This window comes from Myodes glareolus, chromosome 1 (assembly GCF_982192425.1).
Source record: "Myodes glareolus chromosome 1, mMyoGla1.1, whole genome shotgun sequence".
NCBI classification, from domain to species: domain Eukaryota; kingdom Metazoa; phylum Chordata; class Mammalia; order Rodentia; family Cricetidae; genus Myodes; species Myodes glareolus.
This window is the reverse complement of record NC_142026.1, coordinates 122,802,140-122,828,188: the sequence shown is the minus strand read 5'-3', so window position 1 is coordinate 122,828,188 and position 26,049 is coordinate 122,802,140. Positions and strand designations below refer to the sequence as shown.

The 26,049-nt window shown below is 42.6% G+C and overlaps 1 protein-coding gene across 4 annotated transcripts in view; it reads left to right on the top strand.

Moving 5' to 3' along the window:
* Positions 1–25,789, top strand: part of Epm2a (EPM2A glucan phosphatase, laforin) — a 112,342-nt gene extending 86,553 nt beyond the window's left edge. For 3 of the 4 annotated variants that reach the window (XM_085688531.2, XM_085688532.2, XM_085688536.2), the window contains 2 exons: positions 12,929–13,170; positions 23,050–25,789. In XM_085688531.2, coding sequence (XP_085544657.1) covers positions 12,929–13,170; positions 23,050–23,327 — 520 coding nt within the window. In that variant the 3' untranslated portion in view covers positions 23,328–25,789. The remainder of the gene's footprint in view (positions 1–12,928; positions 13,171–23,049) is intronic. The other variant, XM_085688538.2, reaches the window with a different exon arrangement.
* The last annotated feature ends 260 nt before the right edge of the window (positions 25,790–26,049 follow it).

Below are 26,049 nucleotides of genomic sequence, written 5' to 3'. Positions count from 1 at the left end.
AGAAACTGAGTCAAAAATTCAGCCTAGGGAAGAGTATTCTAGTTTTGTCATACTGCTATGGCAAAATACTCTGGCCCAAAGCAACTTGAGAAGGACAAGGATTATGTGGCTCGTATGCTCAGGTCACACATTCCACCACTGGGAATGTCAGGGCAGGAACTTCAAGCAGAACTCATAGAGCTGTGGTTCTCATCCTTCCCAATGCTCCGACTCTTGTAGTAGTTTTTATGTTGCGGGCTCCCTGCCCCCAACCACAAATTATTTTCAACTACTCCTTCATAGCTGTCATTTTGCTACTGGTATGAATTGTAATATAAATGTCTGATATGCAGGGTATCTGATGTGCGACCCCTGTGAAAGGTTGAGAATCAATGCTTGAGAGGAACCAGGCCAACTGCCTCACTTTCTGACTTGTTCATAGGTTCACGCTCAGCTGGCTTCTGACATAGCCCAGGTCCACGTGACTAGGAATGCCACTTCCCACAGTTGGCTGGGACCCCTATAGTAGACATATTTTAAGACAACCCCTTACAGACTTAGCCACAGGTCCATCTGATCATTGCAGTCCCTCAGTTGACACTCTCTTAGATGATTTTCAGCTGTACCAAGTTGACAGCTGAAGCCAATTAGTACAAGTGTCTATCAATAATAGGGCTCCATAATTGCTTTAATTATATGGTACTTAGGAGCAGAAAATGAAAGAACAATAGGAGAAATTACTTCTTTCATATATTATCTGCTTTAGTTAGTTCTCTGTTGCCATGATAACACACTGACCGAGGCCACTTATAAAAAACTGTAATATGTTGGCTTACGTGTCCAGAGAGTTAGGGTCTGTGTTGGCAGGGTTAGCTTGATTGCAGGCAGCTGGCATGGCATGATGACGGGGAGGAAGTAGAGCAAGTGTGAAGTATGTGAAGCGTTTTACTCTCCGAACCCACCTACAGTAACATACTTCCACCGAGGCTTTGCCTCCTAAGCTTCCCCAATGGTGTCACCAGCTGGGGGCCAAGTGCTCAAATGTCTGAAACTGCGGATGATATCTCTTGTTTGAACCAACCCAATCTATAAACTATGTGGCGCATTTAAACAAAAGGGAAACTATCTGTGTCCCTCCCAATCACCGTGTACTGCATTTAAAGTGTTGTCTGTGTTCCGTAGCAGTGCTTTTCTTTGGGCTATCAGCTCACAGATCATCACACAGAGACTTATTATTAATTGTGAAAACTGTAGCTTAGATTTGTTCTCAATTAGCTCTTATAACTTAAATTAACCCATTTATATTAAGTTTCGTGGTTCGTTACCTCATCTCCATATGGCCCAATGTAGCTGGTAACTCTGCCTTGCCTTTCTTCTTCCCAGAAGAAGAACTTCCTCCCTGAGTTCTCTCTCTGCCCAGAAGTCCTGCCTGTACCTCCAGCTTAGCTATTGGCCATTCAACTTTTTATTATACCAATCATAACAATACATTTTCATACAGTGTACAAACATTCCACAACAGTGATCCATAACAAACTATAACAGAACTTTGTTTTAGCTGAGAAACTAATTAGTACCACTCTCCAGACTGGAAATTGTCTTCATGAAGTTTCTAGTGATATTTTGTTTGCAATTTGACAAATAAAGCTTGCCTGAAGATCAGAATGCAGAGCTAAGCCACTAGTTAGTGTTAAAGGCGAGGCAGTGGTGGCATACACCTTTAATCCCAGCACTCAGGAGACAGAGGTAGATGAATCTCTGAGAGTTCAAGGCCAACCTGGACTACACAAAATTGATCCAGTCTAAAAGAGAAACAAAGACAGGCAGTGGTGGCTCATACCTTTCATCTCAGTATTTGAGAGTCACAGGCTTTCAATCCCAGCACTAGGGATTGAAAGGAAGGGAAGGGAAATGGCTGGGCGAAGAGAGGAATATAACAGAGAAGGAGACAGGAGTTAAAGTCTGCAGTCTGAGCAGCAGTGTCGTCTACGAGGCAGAGTCTGCACCAGTCAGTCTGAGGAGGCAGTCAGAGGACACAGTCTGGGGATGCAGTCAGAGGACACAGTCTGAAGATGCAGTTAGAGGATACAGTCTGAGGATGCAGTCAGAGGACACAGTCTGGGGATGCAGTCAGAGGACACAGTCTGGGGATGCAGTCAGAGGACACAGTCTGAGGATGCAGTCAGAGGACACAGTCTGGAGATGCAGTCAGAGGACACAGTCTGGGGATGCAGGCTGAGGACACAGTCTGGGGATGCAGTCAGAGGACACAGTCTGGGGATGCAGTCAGAGGACACAGTCTGGGGATGCAGTCAGAGGACACAGTCTGGGGATGCAGTCAGAGGACACAGTCTGGGGATGCAGTCAGAGGACACAGTCTGAGGATGCGATCAGAGGACACAGTCTGGGGATGCAGTCAGAGGATACAGTCTGAGGATGCAGTCAGAGGACACAGTCTGGGGAGGCAGGCTGAGGACACAGTCTGGGGATGCAGTCAGAGGATACAGTCTGAGGATGCAGTCAGAGGACACAGTCTGGGGATGCAGGCTGAGGACACAGTCTGAGGATGCAGTCAGAGGTTAAAGGTCGCTCTAGTGGCGCTGCTTCTCTGATCGCTCAGCTTCCTTCCTCTAATATCTGACTCCAGGTTTTTGGTCAGAACAATTAGAATTCATGCTACAGAAATTATTCAGAGTTAATTGGTGTGTGTTACAAGTACCCCGTGAGAGCAGAAGTTTGACACCACTAGAGGACAAACCAGCAGCAGAAGTTGTATGCTCAGAAATCCAGGAGCATATTAGAGGCAAATTTTAATATTTCTCTTGTGTTTATATAAATTAAATAAAAATTACAGGACTGATAGAATTTTCTTTTTTACTCTTTATTTAGTAGTGAGGTCACATTTTAATTTCATATTGGATTGGCCATACAAAATGAAATAGTCTAAACAGAACACAATTATCCAACTTAGGAATTTTCCTGCACAGAGAGACACATACATTTTTTTTATTCTCTCTCAGGTTTTCAGCTGGGTTTGAGGTTTTGAACAGAGTCTCAGCAAAAGCTTTTCTGTTCTTGGAGTATACTTACCTGGTATGTTTATCAAGTTAGAGTTCTTTTTTGGTGTGGTAAGTAAACAAAAGCCCATGTTCCTACAACCAATTTCACCATTTCTGTGGTTTCCTAGTCTTTTTATTGTCCTATGCCAGAAAGTCATGCTAATTTTCCCTTTTCGGAGAAGGCTAGTCTGCTGTCTAATGGCCATTGGTGGATGACATGTCCACTGCTGCCCTTATAATGCACTTGCTGCTTCCCTGCCAGCGTCTCCTGTCGGTCCCCCGAGGCGGACTTTCGCAGAGTACTTGGATGCTCATTCTACGTGATGTCCTAATTATTGTCAGTGAGGTCTGCTTTGACTGACAACTGAGGCACAGCCAGCAGCCGCCATCCTGATGCCTCAGTAGCTCCTGTACCACAGGTGCCAGCCTGTCAGGTGAAGCCAACAGCAGTGTTTCCATGTGACTGACCGGCATCACAAAGCCACGTTCACTCAGGTGAATTAAACTGGTTTTGATTTGCAATAAGAAAGCAAGATTGCAGAGTGTTAGTGGTGGCAACCATTTCCCATTGTCTTCAGTTAAGCTGTGACATTATTAGGCTGGATTTTATTGAGCTTGAAGTTAGTTGAATCACAAAAGAAGCAGTACTAATCCACATTGGTAATTTCCTTCTACAATTTTCTATTCTTTAAGAAAATTGTTTATTCTTTGAAAGTTACACACACACACACACACACACACACACACACACACACACGACACACTTGATTTTAGCTTGCCTCCTCCCCGACTCACTAGTGTCCCCTAGGACTTCTCAGCTCATCTCCTTCTCAACTTCATGGCCTTCTTTTCTAAAGTTCATTTATTTATTACTTATTCCAATGAATTATGCTAGTGCTACCCATATACACACATGCATGGGGTCATGCACCAGGAATGGGAACCCTTCTAGTGGCCACAGTTCTGAAGAAAAGTGACCCTCTTCTCCCAGTAGACATTAACTGCCAGTAACCCACCCAGGAGTGGGCTCTCAGAAGCCCCAGCCCCTGCTCCAGGCTTGATCTTGTGTAGATTAGTGTGGGCAGGTACCTACCATGCGGTGAGTTCCCGTGTGCCATAGTTCTGTCATGTGCAGAAGACGGTGTTTCACATCACATCTCCCCACAACACTCCATCTTCTGTCACTTTTTTAAATTATATGTATATGTCTCTGTGCAGATCTATGCACATGTGTTCAGTGCTCACAGAATCCAGAAAAGGGCATTGATCCTCCTGGAGCTGATGTTACAAGCTGTCGTGAGTGACCTGATGTAGATGCTGGGTGCCGAGCGTGGGTCCTCTGGGAGAGCAGTATGATCTCTCAACCACTGAGCCATCTCTCCTGCTTCAACACTAAGTTCTGTTCTCATAAAAATATTTTTTAAAGATTTATTTATTTTATTTCATATGTACAAGTATTTTACATGCATATATGTATATGCATCATGTATGTGCCCAGTGCCCACAGAGACCAGAAGAGGGCATCAGGTCCCCTGGGACTGGAGTTATGGATGGTTGTGAACCATCATGTGGGTGCTAGGAACTGGAACTGGGTTTTAATTTTGCAAGAGCAATAGTTGCTCTAAATCACTGAGCCATCTCTTGAGCCCCCAGCATTCCATTCTTTTCCCCCTTTTTTAATTATTATTTTATTTTATTACTTAAAATATACTAACCCAAATTCCCACTCCCTCCTCTCCTCCCACTCCCATCACATACACTCCCACCTCACCCTCTCCAATCCTAAAATAGGGCAAGGCACCCTGCTCTGTGGAAAGTCCAAGGCCTTCCCTACTACCCCTACTACATCTAAGTTGAGCAAGGTATACATCCAAAGAGAATAGGATCCCAAAACGTCAGTACATGCAGTAGAGGCAAATCCCAGTGCCACTGCCAGTCACCCCTCAGTCTGCCCTAACTGTCAACCACATTCAAAGGGACTAGCTTGTTCCCATGCTCATTCACTCTCAGTCCAGTTGGAGTTGGTGAGCTCCCATTAGCTCAGGCAAACTGTCGCAGTGGGTGAACCCCTCATGATCTTGACTTCCTTGCTCATACTCTCACTCCTTCCACTCTTCAACTGGACCTTGGGAACTCAGTCCAGTGCTCTGATATGGGTCTCTGTCTCTGTTTCCATCTGTTGTTGGACGAAGGTTCTATAGTGAATTTAAGACAATCAGCAGTCTGACTACAGGGCAAGGTCAGTTCAGGCACCCTCTTCTCTATTGTTTAGAGTCTTAGCTGGGGTCATCCTTGTGGAACCTGGGAATTTTTCTAGAGCCAGGTTTCTTGCTAACTCTATAATGGCTCCCTCAATCAAGACATCTCTTTCCTTGCTCTCATCTCTGTCCTTCCTCCATCTCGTCTATCTCATTCCCTCAAGTTCTCCTCAACCCTCCCCTTCACCCCTTCCTTCGACCCCCTGCCCCCACTAGGGGGCATTCCATTCTTAATGCATATAACTTTATTGAATATTTCTCAGGTGTCACGAGCGGGTTTATTTTGGCCGTTTTTGAGAACAGCGTGCATTTTAATATGGGCACATCTCCTCTTCTTAGCTCCTGTGTCGTGAACAATTTCCAGTGTCTCGTTCTGTCTAGGAATCATTTGGAGAGGGGTGAGGACTTGAATTTAGAAGTGTACCTGTAGAGCTGAGTCAGCCCCTCTTGTTTCATCTTCAAATATTTACTCCTTTAAAAGGAACTAAAGCTTATACAGATGCTTCTGCCACCACTTGCTGATGAGCCAGGCCAGTGGCTCTGAAATAGAGTTCCACAGGTAAGTGGGTAATTTCTACAAACACAGAAAAGGCAAACAGTATCCTGGTGAACAGACGCCTTTAGAAAGGGACCTTCTGTTCTATGAAGTGAACTAGCTTGGGAATTTCACTCTGGGTTGACTGAGTATTAATATTAATTCGGCACAGTGGCTTCCATCTGACCTTTCTAAATAACCTATAATGCTACAGCCAAAAATCTCTATCATAACTTAAAAATCTATGGTAAATTATTCATAAATATTTCTCTTGGGGGCTTATAATTTATGATATAACTGCAAGCCATAACATTTGCTCCTTAATTATAGACTTAAATTTTTCTAGAGGAGATTTTTATTCTGTAAATTTCATATTTCAATAATTACTTTTACCTTAAAATCCTTCATATTAAAAACTATTTAAACTACCACTGACACCAAAAGAAGATTAGCACAAGGTGAGATGCATAAAAATGAATTTTTAATGGTGTCAAATTACCTTTTTGAGTGAACTAAAAGCTGAATTACAGTTTAGAAAGTACACTATGCACCTCATCACTTCCAGTGTGTCGTGTAAGTAGGACCGCATCGCCTGCTGTGAGAATGAGTGGAGACAGGATGGCCTTAAGGGACACATTGGCTGTCTGTTTAGCACTGATGTGTGTGTTTCTAATCAGCCCTAGCCTTTATCTCCACAACCCATAAAAGACTCAGTTTGATTCTCTTTATAACTCCTGCTATATCTTTTAGTACATGCTTGCTGCAAAGTTTATCTTCAGTTATCTGTATTTTAGGTTCATAGCATCTTGTTTAAAACAACAAGGCATCATTTAATATTCCTTTCTTAACTATGGAACTTGCCTCATCATATTACTGGAGAAAGAGTCGTGTCAGTTATCAAAACATTGAAAATATTTAATGTAGAACGTGGTATTTATTTGTGATGCAGGCATGTGGCTGTTAATTTATTTTCATCAGAAATATAATGTCAGATACACTATATATAGTATGTAGATATATCTAGCTCCTTAAAAGGTTTTTTTTTTATTAAACCTTGGGTTTAATATTTGCTTTGATTTTCTCTATTGTTTAGAAATTACTTTAAGAGCAGAGCTGAACAGAATGACAGAACCCCACCCCAGAGCCTCTCTTAGCCACACTGTGGTTCTGAATGCAGACTCTGGTAGGGATTCTGGGTCGGTTTTGTTTTGTTTTTTTCCCCAGTGTTCTAGGCAATTTTACCTTTTGTATATCTTTGTGAACTGGTTTTCAGTTTTTATGCAAATTGCGAATCCTTTGTGGGAAATCAGTTTGCCACTTTATTTTTGCATGTATTGACTAGGTAAATATTAAATGTCCCCCACTCAAAGAGAACAGAATTTAAGGGAACTCTGAGTAACATTGAAATTCAAATTCTATGTCATCAATACACATTTTGCCATTTTGCCAGTCCACTTAAAATTTTTTCCCCAGAAAAACATATATTACTATTCAATACGCTATGTTACTTAATTATATAAATGAGGTTTCTGCTTCCTTTTCCCACAGCATGGCATAACTTAGTGTGCTCAGTTCAGCTCCAAAGAATACCTGTGGAAACTCCACACTACCACTGCACAGGCAGTCTGCAGGATCCTGGATAAGGATGCTTAATGGTGAATCAATCCCACACCAATTATGTTTTAAGGGGGTATTTATTTTGGGGGGTAAAACTTACATACACCATAAACCATCAAGAAGGGAGCCTAGTCGCTGGAGCAGGAGCGGGGAGCAGAAGCCGGAACCAAGAGGCTGAGCCGAGCTTGCCGCTCTTCTTTTAAAGAGAAAGATACCACGCCCCAGTGGGCTGGTATTTCAGTGGCTATTGGCTGAAGCAGCGGAAGGTACTCCCGCAGCAGAAGCTCCAAGGCATCATAGAAGGCTGGATGTGTCTCTAGATGGAGCCTGATCCTGTTCCCGTTCCTCAGCAGAGGGAAGAGACAGTTACACAATGTGACAATTCCACACTTCTGTGAACATTAAGTACTTAGCCACATCATCCTGACCATCACCAGTCTGTGGTCTTTCCCTTAGTCTTCTATGCCCAGTGAACTATCTTAGAATTCTTTGGGGGTCAAGAAATCTCACGCTTATCTTTCCAGTACCATTATTGTTTCCTTGGGTCTTTTTACTTTATTACCTTAATTTCACCCCCTAATATATTAATAAAAATTTCCATAAGGACATGGCTATAGCTTTTTAGATAAAAACCTAACTAGAAAAAAAAATAACCTTTCCTATCTGGTAAATAGGGCTTAGAAAGATGGTTAGGTCCTTTGAGATGTTTCTACTGAGGATCGGAAATACCCGCATTTGAAGTGAGGGGACTGTTTTCATGTTCACATGAATAACAGCAAGAATTGCCACAAGAAAGAAAGCAAAAAGTGAACACTCAGAAGACAGGACAAAAGACCAACATATATTTCATATTAAAAAATAAATGACCATTCTGTACATTGCAGCATTCAAGTGAAGAAAATAGAAAAAAATGAAAATGCATTTTGATCACTATGATACAGTCATTTGTCAGTATTATTGATCAATATGAATTATGATTATAGCTTGACATAAACTGAACTCATGGTTCTTGCATATCCATGAGTGCCTTATTTAAATACAGTAGTACTTAACTGTACTTGTTTTGTATAGAATTGCTGTGATTTATTTAGTTTTAAACCTATTCCAAAAGTGAGCACATCAGAAGCTTAGAGATGGTAAATGACTTGGTCTAAAGTCATGTGACTGTTATTAAGTACCAGCACTGACATTTGAACTTGGTCTTTTGGCTATATGTAACACCATTTCCACTGTAGCTAAAATCATTAGAGTGCTTTTCAGATATCTAATATGGAGCTCCTATTTTACTCTAGCTCCTTCTTATATTTACATATATGAATATTTAAGGATTTATTTATTCTTATTTTATATTTGTGGTGTTTTGCTTGTGTGTATGTCTTCTGTACCTTGTGTGTGCAATGGCCACAGAGACCTAAAGAGGATGTTAGAAGCCCTAAAGTGGAATTACAGATAGTCGTTATTCTGTGTGGGTGCTGGGAACTGAACATGAGTCTTCTGCAAGAGCAGTAAGGGTTCTTACCCACTGGGCCATCTCTCCAGCTCCATATGCATGCATTTTAAACTATGATGTGAGTTTGCTATTGTCAGAACAGAATGAACTGTGAGCCTTGCGATCCCTGGTGAGATATAGTGAGCTTACACCTATTTCATGTTGCCTTCTTCTCTTTGAAGGGGATAGAGTTTGGTGCCATTTTTATTTTTATAAGCCAAGTTTTTTTTCATGTTTGTGTTATTAATATTTTGGACTAGGTGTTTCTTTGTTGTGGCACCTGCCTTCTGCATTGTAGATGCTCAGCAACACTACTGGTCTTAACCTACCAGGTGCACATGCTACCACCCAGTATGAAAATCCAAAATATCTCATTAATATTGCCAAAGCTGACTGACCAGTAGCTGCTCTGATGCAGTTATCTAATTATCCTCTAAATAAAAAGTCAGGAGTCAGATACCCGGATAAGAACCTGAGTGATCAGAGACACAGTGGAAAAGTACCCAGTGACCCTATCTCTTCTGTTCCTCCAACCAAAAGGACTTATATTCTCTCTTAGCCCTGCCTTACTATTTCCTGTCCCTTTATCTGTACTCAGTCCTCCAAAATATGTTTGGTTAATTTTGCTCAGCTAGAGGCTGACCAAACCTTATTGTCATAATGTGATCAAAATATCACATAACACTGCTCTAAAGACAACATGAAGGGACCTTACTGCAAATGCAGCCCCCTGTGCAGTTTCTGTCTTGAATGTTAGAAGTTTCAAGCCACTAAAGACTTAGATGTTGTCTTACCAAAACAAGACAGGTGCATCGCTGAGGTAACAAACAAGCCCTAACTGGATCCACTGAGGAAACTCCTAGCTCTCTAGGGCAGCTGTTCTCCTGACGGTAGCTTGGCATTCTAGAAACAACTCATTCACACGCATGTTCAGTCACTGTAGCAGGGAAAGAGAGCAGAGAGAATCACGCACACAGTTTTAAATACACCCAATGGGAGGTGGCACTTGTTACTAGCTCATTTATTAACAAAAGCAAGTCGTGTGGGACACATCTAACTTTGTAGCAGAGGGTGGTCCTCCATGTTCTAAGTGAATACAGGGAGATACTGGTGAATATGTGTAGTGTTCATCACTAACCTCAGTTAAGCCCTATATAATAAGATTCAGGAAATTTGAAATACAGTATCTATCTCATAGTTCTGGAAAGAATGTATATGTGTGGAATAAGCTTATGCATGAATTAGATTATATATACAATACATGATAAATCATGATAAATTGCTTGCTGGTTTGTAAAATATTTACATTTTTGGTAACATTTACGTGTAAGATAATAGATTTTTCAAATAATCGCTATGATAAGATTGATTTTGTTTGTAGTTTTCATGTCTTTAAATAATCTTTCATTATCCTCTTGGGTTAAATGTATTTCTCATTGTCCTAGAGTTTGTTCTTATTTTTTACACAACAATTATTTTCTTTCTGTTACTTTTCTTCTTGTCTGTTGCAAGTACAAAGAAAACTATTCGTGCTTTCCTCACCTACACATCTTAATCTGAATGATTTAAGTACATCACATATTTTGTATCATTGAGTCTCTAGGGAAGCATTTCTCAAGATTTAGAATTTGAATAAGCAACATCACCTGGGAAATTGTTGGGTATCTGAAGATCTCAACTCAAGTCCTATGGAGTGAGAAACTGAGTTTGCGGCTCAACCTTGAACAATTTTAGATGTAGAATCATATCTGATAAAATAATGACAATATTCCCTCTCTGCCTCCGTCTGTCTGTCTGTCTGTCTCCTCTCTCTTCATAGTTGGTACTTTGAAGGGAAGCCCTCTTCCTTTCGGCCATCTGTTTTAGTGTTCTGTTGTTGTAAAGAGACACCATGACCACACAACTCTTACAAAGAAGATCTGTAATTGGGATTAAAGGCGTGCACCACCATAAGTGCTCAGCTTTTCTCTAATTCTGCTACGGAATATTATTTTAAAATGTGTTACATTTGTTTCTGCTGTGGAATATTGGTTTAATAATGCAAAAATGTGTTGCATTCCTTTATGCTGCAATTGTTTAGCTCTCTGAAGCTGTGTTACTTTGCCGGTCTAAAACATCTGACTGCTCTACTAAAGAGCTGAACGGCCAATAACAAGGCAGAAGAAAGGATAGGTTGGGCTGGCAGGCAGAGAGAATGAATAGGAGAAACCTGGGAGGAGAGATGGAGGAGCAAGGGAACAAGGAGAGGAGGATGCTATGGGCCAGCCACCCAGCCACACAGCCAACCACAGCGTAAGACTGAAAGTAAGATATATAGAAGAAAAGGAAAAAGCCCAGAGGCAAAAGGTAGATGGGATAATTTAAGTCACGGAAAGCTGGCTAGAAATAAACCAAGCTAAGGCCGGGCATTTGTAAGTAATAATAAGCCTCCACGTGTGATTTATTTGGGAGCTGGGTGGTGAGGCCCAAAAGAACAAAGAACAAAAAGCATAGAGTAAAATGTGAAAATCAACTACATAACTCCTTTTCACAAGTTGGAAACTTAGCTGGGTGGGAGCTCACCCTGAGGTCATCACTTCTTTATCCTGTTTCTTAATCTTTTACCTCCTGAACACAGGACTTAGTTCTATTCCACTTCTTGATGCTCTCTTTCCCCTCAAATTGCATATTCTGTATTTTTCCTTGCTCATCTAGCCTGTTTTTCATTATATATCTTCATTACAGTTAACGTTAATAACCACAGGACAGAGTCTATACTAGACTATTTTGAGATTTCCTCTGCTGAGGGAATTAATCCAAATTTCTTCACCATAGTCTCAGGCAGACTTTTTGCACAAGGGCAAAAAGCAGCCACGTTCTTCACCAAAATAGCATAAGAATGATCTCTAGGCAACATACTAAAATTCTTCCCCTCTGAAACCTCTTGTGTCAGCCCCCACATTTCAGATATTCATGCTCCTAGTACTCTGGCCCATTAATCAGTGCTAAAGCATTCCACTGTTTTCCTAAGTCAAAGTACCAAAGTACAAATTCCTCCAAACAAAATCATGCTTGGGCCTATCATAGCAATACCCCAGTCCCTGGTACCAACTTCTGTCTTACTTAGGGTTTCTATTGCTGAGAAGAGACACCATGACCATGACAACTCTTAGAAAGGGAAAGATTTAATTAGTGTGGTTTACAGTTTTAGAGGTTTAGTCCATCATCATCATGACAGGACATGGTGGCATGCAGGCAGGCATGGTGCTGGAGAAGGAGCTGAGAGCTTTACATCTTGATCCACAGGCAACAGAAGGAGACTGTGTGCCACACTGGACATAACTTGAGCATTTGACACCTCAATGCATAACCCCCGCAAATGACATGCTTCCTCTAACAAGGCCCTACCTACTTCAACAAACCCACACCACCTAATAGTGCCACTCCTTAGGGGCTATGGGGCCAACTACATTCAAACTACCACATCACCTTTTATAAACATATGGAGAAATGTTTGGGGGATAATGGACTTATTTTGTATTTGATTTTATTTAACACAAGTTCACTGTTTCTGAGGTTTGGCATGTTTCACAAATCTTATGCTATTTGAAAAAAAATTACGCAGTGCTAAACAAGAGTGATGGCTGTATTTTAGTTATGTGTATTTTTTAAATTTGAGGTGATTGTATGTGTTTTCACATTTAATTTGCTAGTGTTTGAAATGAATTGATGGATTTTGTGCAGCATTCATACAGTAAGACAACTTGAGAAGTTTATTTAAATGTTGCTAGATTTAGTTTCTAAGGTCCACCTCCTGGGGTGCATGTTGATTGCATGATGTGTTTTTCTAAAACTGTAATGCAGGTAGTTTTGAAAGATAGTATTGTTTCTTACTTCCTTAAAAATTCAGCATTTCCTCATCAGAGCAAAAGATTAACTGTAATGTTTCATACAGATACTGAGAATGCATGTTAGAGTAGTAGTCATTGTTGATCCCATTTGTTCTTTCCAGAATTCTACCAAATATCTGGCTGGGTAGCTGCCCTCGCCAACTGGAACATGTGACCATCAAACTGAAGCATGAATTGGGGATTACAGCTGTCATGAATTTCCAGACCGAATGGGATATCATCCAAAATTCGTCAGGCTGTAACCGCTACCCTGAACCCATGACTCCAGACACTATGATGAAGCTGTACAAGGAAGAAGGTTTGGCCTACATCTGGATGCCCACACCAGACATGAGCACTGAGGGTAAGTGTCAGACAAGGAAGAAGGTTTGGCCTACATCTGGATGCCCACACCAGACATGGGCGCTGGGGGTAAGGGTCAGACAAGGAAGAAGATTTGGCCTACATCTGGATGTCCACACCAGACATGGGTGCTAGGGGTAAGTGTCAGACAAGGAAGAAGGTTTGGCCTACATCTGGATGCCCACACCAGACATGGGCGCTGGGGGTAAGTGTCAGACAAGGAAGAAGGTTTGGTCTACATCTGGATGCCCACACCAGACATGGGCACAGAGGGTAAGGGTCAGACAAGGAAGAAGGTTTGGCCTACATCTGGATGCCCACACCAGACATGGGCGCTGGGGGTAAGTGTCAGACAAGGAAGAAGGTTTGGCCTACATCTGGATGCCCACACCAGACATGGGCACAGAGGGTAAGGGTCAGACAAGGAAGAAGGTTTGGCCTACATCTGGATGTCCACACCAGACATGGGCACAGAGGATAAGAGTCAGAAGCAGCACTCTGGTTCTTTTATAGACTTGTTTCAGAGATACACGTATTGTCTGTCTTTCAGTCATCTATAATTGAATATCTTAAATATTAATTATAAAAATGAAATTAAGGATTTAGATTTAATATGTCTTTAGACACTTTGACAGGATTCTGTTTAACACAGTTTCTTTAATTTTTATACTATGTACACTAAATATATATTTCATAACATATACATATAATTTATATATATACTTACTATATATTTATTGTGATCTACTGTGTGTGTGGCATTATGCTGTGCCTGGAAACATGGAGTGTGTAGTCCCCAAGGGATGGCAAGTGTTAATGGAATGAACAAAAATAGGAATTTGAAAGCATAATGGGTTAGCTTTGAAAAATCACAGCTATTCTGCAGAGCTTGGGTAGATAATCTATAAATGCTTTTGAGGAAGTGGTGTTTGAGCTAACGCCTGAGCAGTGGCTGGGAGAGGATGGAAGAAGGAACCATTTAGAAGAAACCTTATGCCAGGAGAGGAGGTGGCATGTTATAGGGACTGAAGAACAACATGGCTGGAGGAATGAGGGTGTGGAAGTCCCCCCAGACCTGGGCTACAGTAAGGATGTCACACTGTAGGGTCGAGCTGCTGTGGGAAAGGATGAGAAGCTGGGAAATGCCGAGGTTCTTTTTGTCTTAGAGTTTTCACCACAAGTCTGCTCCTGTTGCAGCTTGGACAGCTTGGAACTGGTTTGAGAATCCAGGGAGGTGGGTGCAGTGGGATAGGTAATAGCGTGAGAGATGAGGCATGGGGCCTGTGTAGAGGATGGTAGAGAATCTGTACCGACTAGGAGAGCTCTAGAGTAGTCTTCTTGAGTGGGTTACCATGGTCAGTGCTGCTGGAGAAGCAGAGACAAATAAGTCATAGTCGTGGCATAAGTAAGCTGCAGTAAGGCAAGTTAAAACTAATTTTAGTGTAGGAGGGAATGGACCATGATGTGGTGTGCTCTGGCTTATGGATCCTCCTAAGGAGGGCAGAGAGTCAGGCTATGTGAATTCCATGGCATTTGAAGTGGAACTGTCTTGGGCAGAGAGATGTGGGCAGAGGGAGCACTATGTGTGTGCAATAAAGTAGAGAAAGGCACAGGAGGCTTGGAGTTCTAGAAAGAGCCCTTTATAGGTATGATAGGCAGTTGCTGAGAAGTAGGGTAACTGTTTTCAGGTAAGAGAAATCCCAACCACAGTATTAAAAATATGACAGCAGGGGGCAGCAGAGAGCTATAGAGAGTACATGGGTTTGGGGGGTTGAGTGATTCCGCTCTTCTGGGTGAAGAATGGCAGTGAAGCCTAGCCAATAAGCTAGAAAACATTTCTTCCCGCAGAGTTCCCTATACAAGGTATGCTGCACATCCAACCCACTCCTGATTTACAAGTCTGAACTCATCAAGTCCTCAGGTTCTAGGTGGACATTGTAGTCACCTCCGTTCTGCAAAGGAAGAGACAGGTACGAAAAGGTCTCAGACTGGAAAGAGTCAAGGCACAGACTGTGAGGGTGGCAGTCCGATTCACAGCACTGCCCAAGCCAGGCTGGGAAGCAGCAACCACGTGTCTCTTCATATACCTCAGGCAGAGTCTGCAGACCGACTTAATTTCCATTCCTTGCGTTCATGATTAGCTAAACTGATATACAGCTGTGAACTGAAGGGGCATAGCTTATCTCCCCAATCACCAGTGACCTGTGAATCAGAACACTTTGAGGACCATAGGAAACCAGTGTCACTGGCCACCTTTGGCACTTCAAAGACCTCAGGTGATCTTCCTGGCCAGACAGGACCCCTCTGTAGATTTGAACTGTACCATCATTAAGGAGGGGTATATTTTATGTTCCTTGCAGGGGGAGAGATATTGACACTCTGGCTATTTCCCTTGGTCACCTGCCTTTTCTTGAGGCTAGACCCCAAGCCAAACAGAATTCGCATCAACTGAAAGCGGGATGGTTTTGCGCTGCACAGATGGTCTGGCTGGTTTTAAAACAGTCTCAGATTTGTTAGGACTCTTGTGGCCACACAGAGACTTTGATTTGGCTTCTGTGCTTCTAATTTCACAGCATTGTTGCCCATCAGTGTAAAATAAGAGGGAAACAGGCAGGGAGCAGTTGAGCTATTAATTCTACCTGCTGCTCACCCCATTGCATCCCATGGTCTGCTAAATAAGTAACTGCTGACATAGGCAGTCTGTTTAGTAGTTTGGAGTCTGTCTATTCACTAGGGCCCATTGTAGTTGTATTCAAAGCCTTTGGGGGTGTCACTGGATCACCAGGTTAGTGCATCTAAAACCAGCTCCCATGTAGAGCTAGCACAGCTGCGGGATGAGAACAAAGAAGCACCCCCCTCCACCCTCTCACCTGCAGCAGGACAAACTGATGCTGGATAAAGGATTCCTTTGGCTCAGGTGGACCTGGAGAAGTGATCAAAGAGCTAGTTAACTCTTCCTGAGTGGCAGGGCAACTATCTACAAACAGATTAAACTATGTAGCTTACAGTATAGACCAATGCATATATAGATTAATCCCCCTGGATATTTTTAGAACTCCAGGGGGAGGGGTGGGATCTGTTTGGAAGCCTTTCCAGCTGCTGCGAAATGCTGTCAGGTTGTCTGCAAAGGAGGGTCTGTTAGACTCAATGGTCACAGAGCTGCTACAATCAATTGCCCTATTGATTGTCCCCATTGTACATTTTGTCAAATATGGTTTAGACATCTTCTTTTCATTTTCTTTTGTAAAATGTGGTTTGTCTCTTTCACCTGGGAAATGAAAAATCTCCAAATTCCAGTAGTTCTCTGGATGAAATAGACTGTGTTTGCTCATTAGAACTCCCTTCTCGGGGTCAGCCAGACTTGGGGTTCACCTCTGTTCCAGTAACAGCCTCCTCCCTCCCCAGTGAGCTTTAAGAGTCTGGCTCTCGCTTCCTTCCCAGAGCTTCAGACACTCTCTCATTCAGCAGACTGAGTTCACCTCCGTCTTTACGCAAAGACACTGACCATGGAACCAGAAACTGGGGACCCTGGATATTTGTAGGCACTGAGTAGCTTGGGAGGTAGGCAGGTTAATTCCAGCCGGGGGCGGGAGTCTCTGCTAATTAGATTACAGTAGACTGTAGGATTAGTCACAAGTTTTTTTTTAAACTTTATTAATTCTCTGAAATTTAATAAATTATATTTTTATTAGACTCACCCTGACCCTTCCCTGTAATCCCTCCCAGATCCACTCCCCACACCTTCACCTTTTTATACCATTCCCACGCTGTGTTCTCTTTTTGTTTGTTTTGTAAATAATTCTTGGAGCCTGCTTCATGCTGACCATATGGTGTGGGGCCATCCTCTGCAGCATGGTCAGCCTATAGGGGACACACTTGTGAAGAAAACTGACTCTCTTTGCCTAGCAGCCATCAGGGATCCATAGTTCTTAGTTAGGCGTGGGAGTTCTTTAACTTTCTACCAAAGGGTGTTACAGGTAAGATAGACCCTCATTTATACTATAGCTCAAAGGAGGAAAACAAGACCATCCAACAAGTAAAACAACAATGTGTACAGTTATATATTTTCCCAAGGTTAAGAAAGGAAAGAGGTGCATATATACTGTGGATTTCTTTCTTGGTCTTTCTTAGACAAAGCAAAGAATTCCTTTAGGGACTCTTGAGTGCCTTTATTTAGGATCCTAAAGTGCCAGGTACTAAAAACCTCTTTGCTTTTTAATAACCCTGGCTTGTTCAACACCTACTTCCCTTTCTGGAAGTATTTAGTCATCCTGTACTTAGATTAGCCTGTAGCAGGTTTGGAACACAGAACAGAGAAGGTAGAATAGTCTGTGTCTCAGATTAAACAAGTGGTATTGCTTCATTGTTCCTTGTTCAGTTTTTAGTGGAGATATTTAATGATTTGAGAGAGCATCTACTTACACCCAATGCTTGTTTTTAAATTCGAACAGGAGAAACACAGATGGTGGAGTGTTTTGGTTGACCTACATAAGGTTTGTAATTTTTCCAGTTTAGTTAGCAACATTTAAAATCTGGAATATTTTCCATACAAAAAGAATCTGGAACCTTGGGAGATTGCTTAGTGGATAAAAGCACTTGTTGCTCCTGCAGAGGAATCAAGCTTGGTCCCTAGTACCCACATAGTAGCCCACAACAGTCTGTAACTCTCGTTTCAGAGGATCTGACACTCTCTTCTGACTTCCACTAGTACAAGGTGCAAATAGGGTATATGTATAAACCTGGAAGCAAATACTCATGCACACAAGATGACAAGTAAACCTTTAGAAAAGGAATACCATTATTTTTTGCCTTATTGTTTTAAGTCTGAAAAGTTTTATCAAATTAAGTTGCATGTGAAGCATGCACCCGTGTGGTGTACACACACACACACACACACACACACACACACACACACACACACAGATGAAATGTAACTTTGTGTGCTCTGGTTGATACTGTCTCTCTTGTACAGGGAGGACCCTCTTTTCATTCCTTGGTGATTCCTGTGCTCTGTATTGGGGCTCATGGATGCAGCCATCTTAGAGCCGGGAAGATGGTGAAGTTATACAGGGTCACAGAAACATGAAGGGACTTTTGAGAATCCAGAGAGAGATGGGAGATGGGAACTGTCAGTAACCAGGTGAATTAGGGAGTAACATAGCACAGGGATCAAGGCCAGAGGCTTTGGAGTCAGCCTGGCTGCATTCGAGTGTCCACTTAAGGATTTCATTGGGACAAATCTCTGCCTTGGCTCCTTCAAGTAAATACTGAGGGTGGCAGACAGCACCTGCTATAGGAAACCCTCAGATGTGCAAGACTCCATCCCTAACTCCTAAGCTGTGAACTTACTTCTGTATCTATTGAAGATAGACTTTTTTTTTTTCGTACAGTATATTTCATTATGGGCTCCCTCCCCCACTTTCTTCTAAACCTTCCTCACCTCCCCACCTACCAACCAGAACCCACAACCTTTCTTTCTCTCATTACAAAACAAGCAAGCATATAAAAAATGAAATAAAACCAAACAAGAATAGGATAAAATAAACAAATAGAAAAAATAGACCCAGGGAAAAAATACTAGAAACACATAGACACACACAGAGAACCCATTAAAAAAAACAAAACAAAACTGGAAACTGTAATACTTAAGCATAAGATGTGTAAGGTTAAAAAAATGTCCAGAGGAAGCATTATCACACATCCTTCCAGAATGCCACTTAGTTATTTTGTTAGCCCCTCCCATCTACTGCTGAACATGAGGTCTGTCCTTGTGTATGCTTTGTTTCCCCAGTAGACTCCATTTGCTGGAGAAAATGAATTTTTCCCTTAGAAGCAGTTATCAATTGGAGATTGCTTCTGAGTTAGAGTTGGGGCATGTGTCCACACTTCCTCTCAGCCCTGGGACCTTATCTAGGTTGGACTTGTTGAGGCCCTATGCCACAGTCTCTGTGAGTTCACATGTGTGTCAGTTCCGTTGTTTCCAAAAGACATTGCTTCTTTGGTGTTTTCTACTCTTACTGACCCTTGTTATCTTCCTAACTCTTTCCACACAGAATTCCTTTAGCCCTTAAGTGGGGGGATTTGATAGAGACATCCTGTTTTGGACTGAATGTTCCAAGATCCCTCATTCTCTGCACATTGTACAGTTAAGGATCTCTGCATTTGTTCACTTCTACTACAGAGGAAAGATTCTCTGATGGTGGCTGAAAAAGACACTGATCTATGAGGATGGGAGAATGTCAGTGGGAATCATTTTATCACTACATCCTTTGGCAGAAGAATATTTTATTTCCCCTGATTCTGTGACCTATATAGTCTCAGGTTCTTGATCACCCATGTAGTGTTAGGCATGTGTTCCATGTCATGCAGTAAGCCTTAAATCCAACTAGATAGTTATTGGTTACTCTCACAACTTTTTTGCTCCTATTACACCAGTGTATCTTGCAGTCAGGGAAACCATTGTAGACCGAAGGGTTTGTAGCTGGGTTGGTGTTTACCTTTCTGCCCTGGTAGTGTGAAGAGTGCCTTCTAGGGCCATGAACACTACTCAGTAGCGGTGAAGGCTCTAGGTAGGTGCTCCATCGACTTCTCTGTGTTCAGTGAGTTGTGTAGGTGTTGTCTTCATCAATAGGGCATTACCAGCAGTTTGTGGAGAGTAGCCAATAGCTTTGGTGGTAGATTGGGTTGTTTCTGGGTTTCAGTGGAGCCGCTTTGGGCAGCAACTCAATTATATGTAACCCATTCCTGGCACTGGCAGTTCCATTTGCTGGTGAGAAATATCTAGTTAGGGCTTTATTTGATAATTCCACTTAGATTTCCTTCAAATATGCTTTAAGAAGCTTCTGCTTTAGTGCACATTTCCAAGTGACCCCTCAAATGGCCTTTAGGTTTACCTCTCCCTCCCCGAATTCCTTCCTTTATTCCCTTCCTTTCTCTCCCACTTCCCCGTTTGAACCTTCTGTTTAGTCCCCTTCCCATCCATACAGAAATATCTACTCTATTTTCCCTTCCTAGGGCAATCCTTCCCTTCCTCCTAGGCTGTTTTCAGTTGCAGGCTATTATGAAAAGAGCAGCAATGAGCACAACTGAGCAAGTACCTTTCTAGTAAGAGGTAGAGAACTTTGAGTATATGTCCAAGCATGGTGTAGCTGGATCCTAGGTTAGATCTATTCCCAGCTTTCCGAGGAACCACCACACTGATTTCCAGAGTGGCAGTAAAGTGTTCTTGCTTCTCGAATGACCTTTCTTCAGACAGAAAGAAAAGGGTAATTGTATTACATCACCTAGGCTATTGGAGCAGAGCTGCCCTTGAGGGACATCTGTCTACAGAGTCCATCTGGACTGGTTCTGTGGAAGACACAGTCTGGTGGATTGGTCAGCAGAGATTCGGAGCCTCACAGCTCCCTCGGCAAACAGCCTCTCCAGTCTTTGTGTAGATTTGACATTTGATTTCAAAAGTATACTTAAGATATTCCTGTTTAATCCCTGCCATGGCAACCATTAGAAGGAGCTTGTCTGGGGAGACTCATGGTGGCGGAGCAGAAAGAAGCCATGATTCCTAGAATTATCGGGGGGATTCTTTTCATGCTAGAAACTGCTCACAGACATTACTATGATGGAACAGATCATACCCTTCATAGCATAGTCACCCCAACATGCCCTGATGGAACAGATCATACCCTTTATAGCTTAGTCACCCCAACATGCCCTGGATGTTTGCCATATCTAGTCCCTTGAGACACGTGAATCCAGCACACAGTCCCGTTACTGAGATTGCCAGGAGGAACCCACTGGCTCCTGTGATGCTCTAGATATGGAGTGCCTGCAGGAGGGCCACCTGTGTAACGGTGTGGCAGGTTACTCAGATGAAACCAGGAGTGCGGATTGAGTTAAATCAATATTTGTGCCTCTGTTGGACGTTGTGGGGACTGGTGTGTGCTAATGTGGATGCTTTTAGGGACTGTTATCAGGGGAGAGGGGAAGAGAGAGGGAGGGGGAGAGGTGGAGAAGGAGTCTGTCAGTCTGAGAGGTTACTCTGTGTGCCCACCTATACACATTTCCATAAACACATTTCAAAACTGCTGGGTGGTGCCTACAGCGTTACATCTCTTACTTAGAGGAACTGACAGAAGTCAGCCAGGAAGGCTGGAGTATTGGCATGGCTTTGCTGCAGGTTGCTTTTGTCTCAGAGTCTGATGGGCCTCAAGTGAGGTAGGTGACCGAGGGGACCTTGGGGCCATGGTGATCTTCGATGAAAACTTCACCTCCGAAGGTACTGGCTCCTAATTCCAAGGTACTGTATTGGTGATGTCAGGGCACTAGCACTTCTAAAGAGGATGCTTGAGGAGGGAAAGCTCCAGGGGAGGATTCTAGGCTTCAGTGAAGATCTGCAGGTAAGGGGGGGGCTGCTCATCTCTCAAGTCATCCAACAGGAACCACAATATGGGCACTAGGTAGGTGTTCTCTGTAGTCCTGGGAGGTCCTCCTGGGGCCGTTGTGCCCTTCTCTAAAGAATGCCAAGTTGCAAGTGTACAGCTAAAATCCAATAATTCTGTGTAGTCGTCCTCTTCCGTCCCCTTCTGAGGTAGTTTGTATTGATGCTGTCCACCAAAATACGAGACAGATAAACAAACAAACAAACAAAAAACTTACTAAGTATCACTAAGAACAATGGTGATCTCAGAGTTCAAAGGCTTGTTGGTGGTTACACTTCTGCCCAGCAGGATGCAGGAGCTCTTGGCACTCAGCAGGACACAGCATACTTCTTAGGATGTGGAGACATTTGGCTATCAGAATAGCAGCCAGAGAACAACAGCAACTATGATCATAGCTTTTCAATAACAGAAAGAAATCAAATCCATGTCGGTATTCACTGCATTGTGGTGGCACGAGTGATTGGTTATCCCATATGCATTGGCTATAAGTTAGCCACTTAATTACTTTAATGAAAACCAATGTATTAAATTCTGTCTCAAATTGCATTTATCTAATCAGTGAGTGATGGAGGAGGGTTAACTGTCTATGTGTTACTTTCATTGGTTAATAAAGAAACTGCCTTGGCTTTTGATAGGACAGCAGCTTAGATAGGTGGAGTAGACAGAACAAAATGCTGGGATGAAGAAGGCAATGAGGCAGTTGCCATGACTCTCCTCTCCGAGACAGCTGCAGGTTAGAATCCTCCTGGTAAGCCACCACCTCGTGGTGCTACACAGATTATTAGAAATGGGTTAGATCAATATGTAAGAGTTAGCCAATAAGAGGCTACAGATAACGGGCCAAGCAGTGTTTAAAAGAATACAGTTTCCGTGTAATTATTTCGGGGGTAAAGCTAGCTGGGAGGCGGGCGGTGGGAAGCGGCCCACAGCTCCTACTACAAGTGAGTATGACTGAGTCGTTAACCAGTGTGAACTAATTTTGAGCTTACTGTTTGTCTGGAAGGACACCTAGGAGTAAGTGAGATTGAGAGACACAGGACTTACCAAGTTTTCTTTGAAGCCCTCTAAAACCACTGCCAAATCTTTGCAAATGCTGCTAAGAAGATGTTAAACCTTTTCTTCTGCCCTCTGCCCCCAAACACATGTGGTAGTTAACTTTGTAGAGAAATTTGGATCAATGGCAAAGCTGCTCCAAAAAAAACAGTAACATCCCTGGAATAGTCAGGTTCAAGTTCAGGTTCAGAGCAGAATGTTGCCTCTGGGATGCTCTCTCTACCTTGGTGTTCCCAGGTATTAAATTTCTTTTACTTTTTTTCCAACTAAAACAATAAAAGAAGCAAACTGTGACACCCGTCTCCCCAGAGCTCAGGGTTCTGTCGTGCACTGGTGGGATTTTTAGCTGTGACACGGCATATCTGTTAACTCATGGTCTGTGCTTTCTCTAGGCCGAGTGCAGATGCTGCCACAGGCTGTGTGCCTCCTGCATGCCCTTCTGGAGAACGGACACACTGTGTATGTCCACTGCAATGCTGGGGTGGGCCGCTCCACAGCTGCAGTGTGCGGCTGGCTCCACTACGTGATTGGCTGGAGTCTGCGGAAGGTGCAGTACTTCATCATGGCCAAGAGGCCTGCGGTCTACATTGATGAAGAAGCCTTGGCCCAGGCACAGGAAGACTTTTTCCAGAAGTTTGGGAAGGTGCACTCCTCCATATGCAGTTTATAGGTGACCAACCTGCCAGTTGTGTGGTTAATTGAAGACCTATAGACAAAGACCCTATCAGAACTGAGGAAACTGTAGCCCTCAGGTCACCTGGAGATAGCTTCTGTTGCAGTGTGGTAGGGCTTTTTGAATCTTTCTCATGTGGCATGCAGCTTCCTTTATAAAATATTTCAAAGATATCAGCTGGGCAATGCAATGTATGCCCATAGTTGCTGCTGCAACAGGCCAGGGTCTTTGGTTACAGGCCCTGCATAGGTTGTTATGGATCTGTGATGTTTTGGCATGCATAAGACAAGAAGGGGTTTTGTGGATTTATCACAGCTGTGAGGGAGGCGTGCACACACACACACACACACACACACACACACACACACACACACACACACACACCGGCATGTACACATATGCACAAACACATGCAGTTGTTTTTTTTTTTTTACTCAACTGTAATTGTAGTCATTTGCCGGTGGAAGGGGTAAATATATAAGCCTGAGTATGACACAGAAAGAGATCTCCACGGGCACAAAACAGTGGTTTTCTGTAATTTTCTTCATCCCATTTTAGAGCTGTTAACATCTCTGAGACACCATCCTCCTTATTTTCCTGTCTTCCCCGCAGGAGTAGTTAGTTCACTGTTTTGTCTTTAAATATATATTTTTTATTTTATAGATATATTTTTTGGTATATAAGTATGCAGATGTACCAGGCTTTGGATCCCCTAGAACTGGAGTCTCAAATGGTTGTGAAGCACCATGTGGGTGATGGGAACTGAACCCAGATTCCTGCAACAGCAGTCAGTGCTCTTAACCTCTGAGCCATCTCTCCATCTCACCTTTCTCTTGTCTTTTAATTGCTATTTCCCCCTCAAGACAGAGTTTGTAGTACTCAGTGAAGCATAACACACAAAGGTCAGTCTTTAACTCATGGTAATCATTCTGCCTCAGTCTCCCAAGAACAGTGAATAGTCTCCCATACACAGCACCACCATTTTTCAGTGGACATTTATTGAGCATGACTGGCTTGCCCAAGTCTCGTGGTAAATAGGAACGAAATGAAGTTTGTAATTCAACTTATTGGATTCAGTGTTCTTTTCACTGTGATTAGTTTTTCAGCAGACTGTCATGGGTGTAGCTTTGTCTCTTTCAGGGTAAAGTTGCTACCCCTGTGGTTGTTTCCACAGTGAGAAAAGGGGCAATGTTCTGATCACCTGCCAAAGAATTTAGGAAAACCATTTTATTTTCCTTAGCTCCTTTTAAGTTATGGTGTGTGATCTCAAGGCCAATATATATGAGCCACAGTTCGTGAGTGGAAGGAGCCTGAGGAGACCATGTCCACAGATCAGTGTTGTACAGCTAGGGGCTGATCCTGGTTCAATACTCAGTTCAGTATAACACTCATTGCCATTTCTCCCAAACCTGTGATTTATTCCATTATGTTCTATCAGAAGTGTCAATATCAGCAAATCTTTGTCTCCCCGTATATGCAATCTAGAAACAGATCTGTCTTTCTTCCTCTGGAAGACAGTCCCCAAGTACAGCATTTTAGGACACAGAAAGGGCCTTACCTTTAGTTGAGTGCCACTGTGTGCCAGTTGCTTTCCTACCTCCAATGCCATCACAGTTCACTCTGGGAAGGGTCGTTGTCTCTGTTCAGATGGGGGAAGTGAGGCCCAGAGAGGTAAAAGATGTGTTCATTGCCTTTGTCATTGATGGAGGCCATGAAATGAGATGCAAAGCTAGGTTCATCTCTCAGATTGCACACTGTCAAGATGTGTTGCTTTCATTTTATAAACATGTGTTAATAGATAGCAGAGATGGTGATTTGTGAAGCATTTTATAAGCATGTGTTCATGGGTAGCGGAGGTGGTGATTTGGTAGGCAGAGGGGACAAGAAGACCACAGCCTAGGTTCCAGTCGTGCTCAGAATAGGGAGCGATGTCTCCACATGATGTCACCCAGAGGAGGTAGCATAGGAGAGAGAGATGTTTCAACATAACAGCAAGACCCCCAGGGGATGTGGCATTTGCTTTAGACAGAGCACTCTACAGGAAACTTTTCTCCTATAATTACAAAGTTGGGTCTATAAACCAGCATCAAATGATGTTCAGTCTCTTCTACAAAATATTGTTAGATGTAGGTCTTTTGTCTAAGAACCAATTTAGAGTCATATGTATTATGTACAATTTTATTTTAAATGAAATATTTAAACTGATATAATAGTGTGTGTGTGTGTGTGTGTGTGTGTGTGTGTGTGTGTGTGTGTGACTTCATGTCTCAAGAAACCCGGCTATACAAGTTCCACTGTAAATGTCCTTTTTCAGGTGGCTTTTTCTCTATGGCTCTGATAAATTGCTGAGAACTATTGACGAACATTTTAGAAAGACCCCATTTGCCCTCAGTGAGTGGGCTGTCTACTGTAGCTCAAAAATCACCTGGGAGTTTTGCTAAATAAAAGCATAAAAAAGACCTTTGTGCCACAGAATTGTTTAATGCTGTCAACTAATTCTGAAATCTAAAAGAACACACTTTTTTATTTGTAAAAAGGGCATTCAGATAAGCACACTTGCCTTTTCTTTGTTGTCCTTTCTCATTAGCCTATGAGAAAGGGTGCCTGGCAGAAGTCTAAGATGGAAGTACCACAAAGAGGTGACGGTGAAACTCAAGAATGTCTGGGGGAGACCACAGAAGAATCTGACTCTCATGACTCTCATTAAACACCTTCTTGG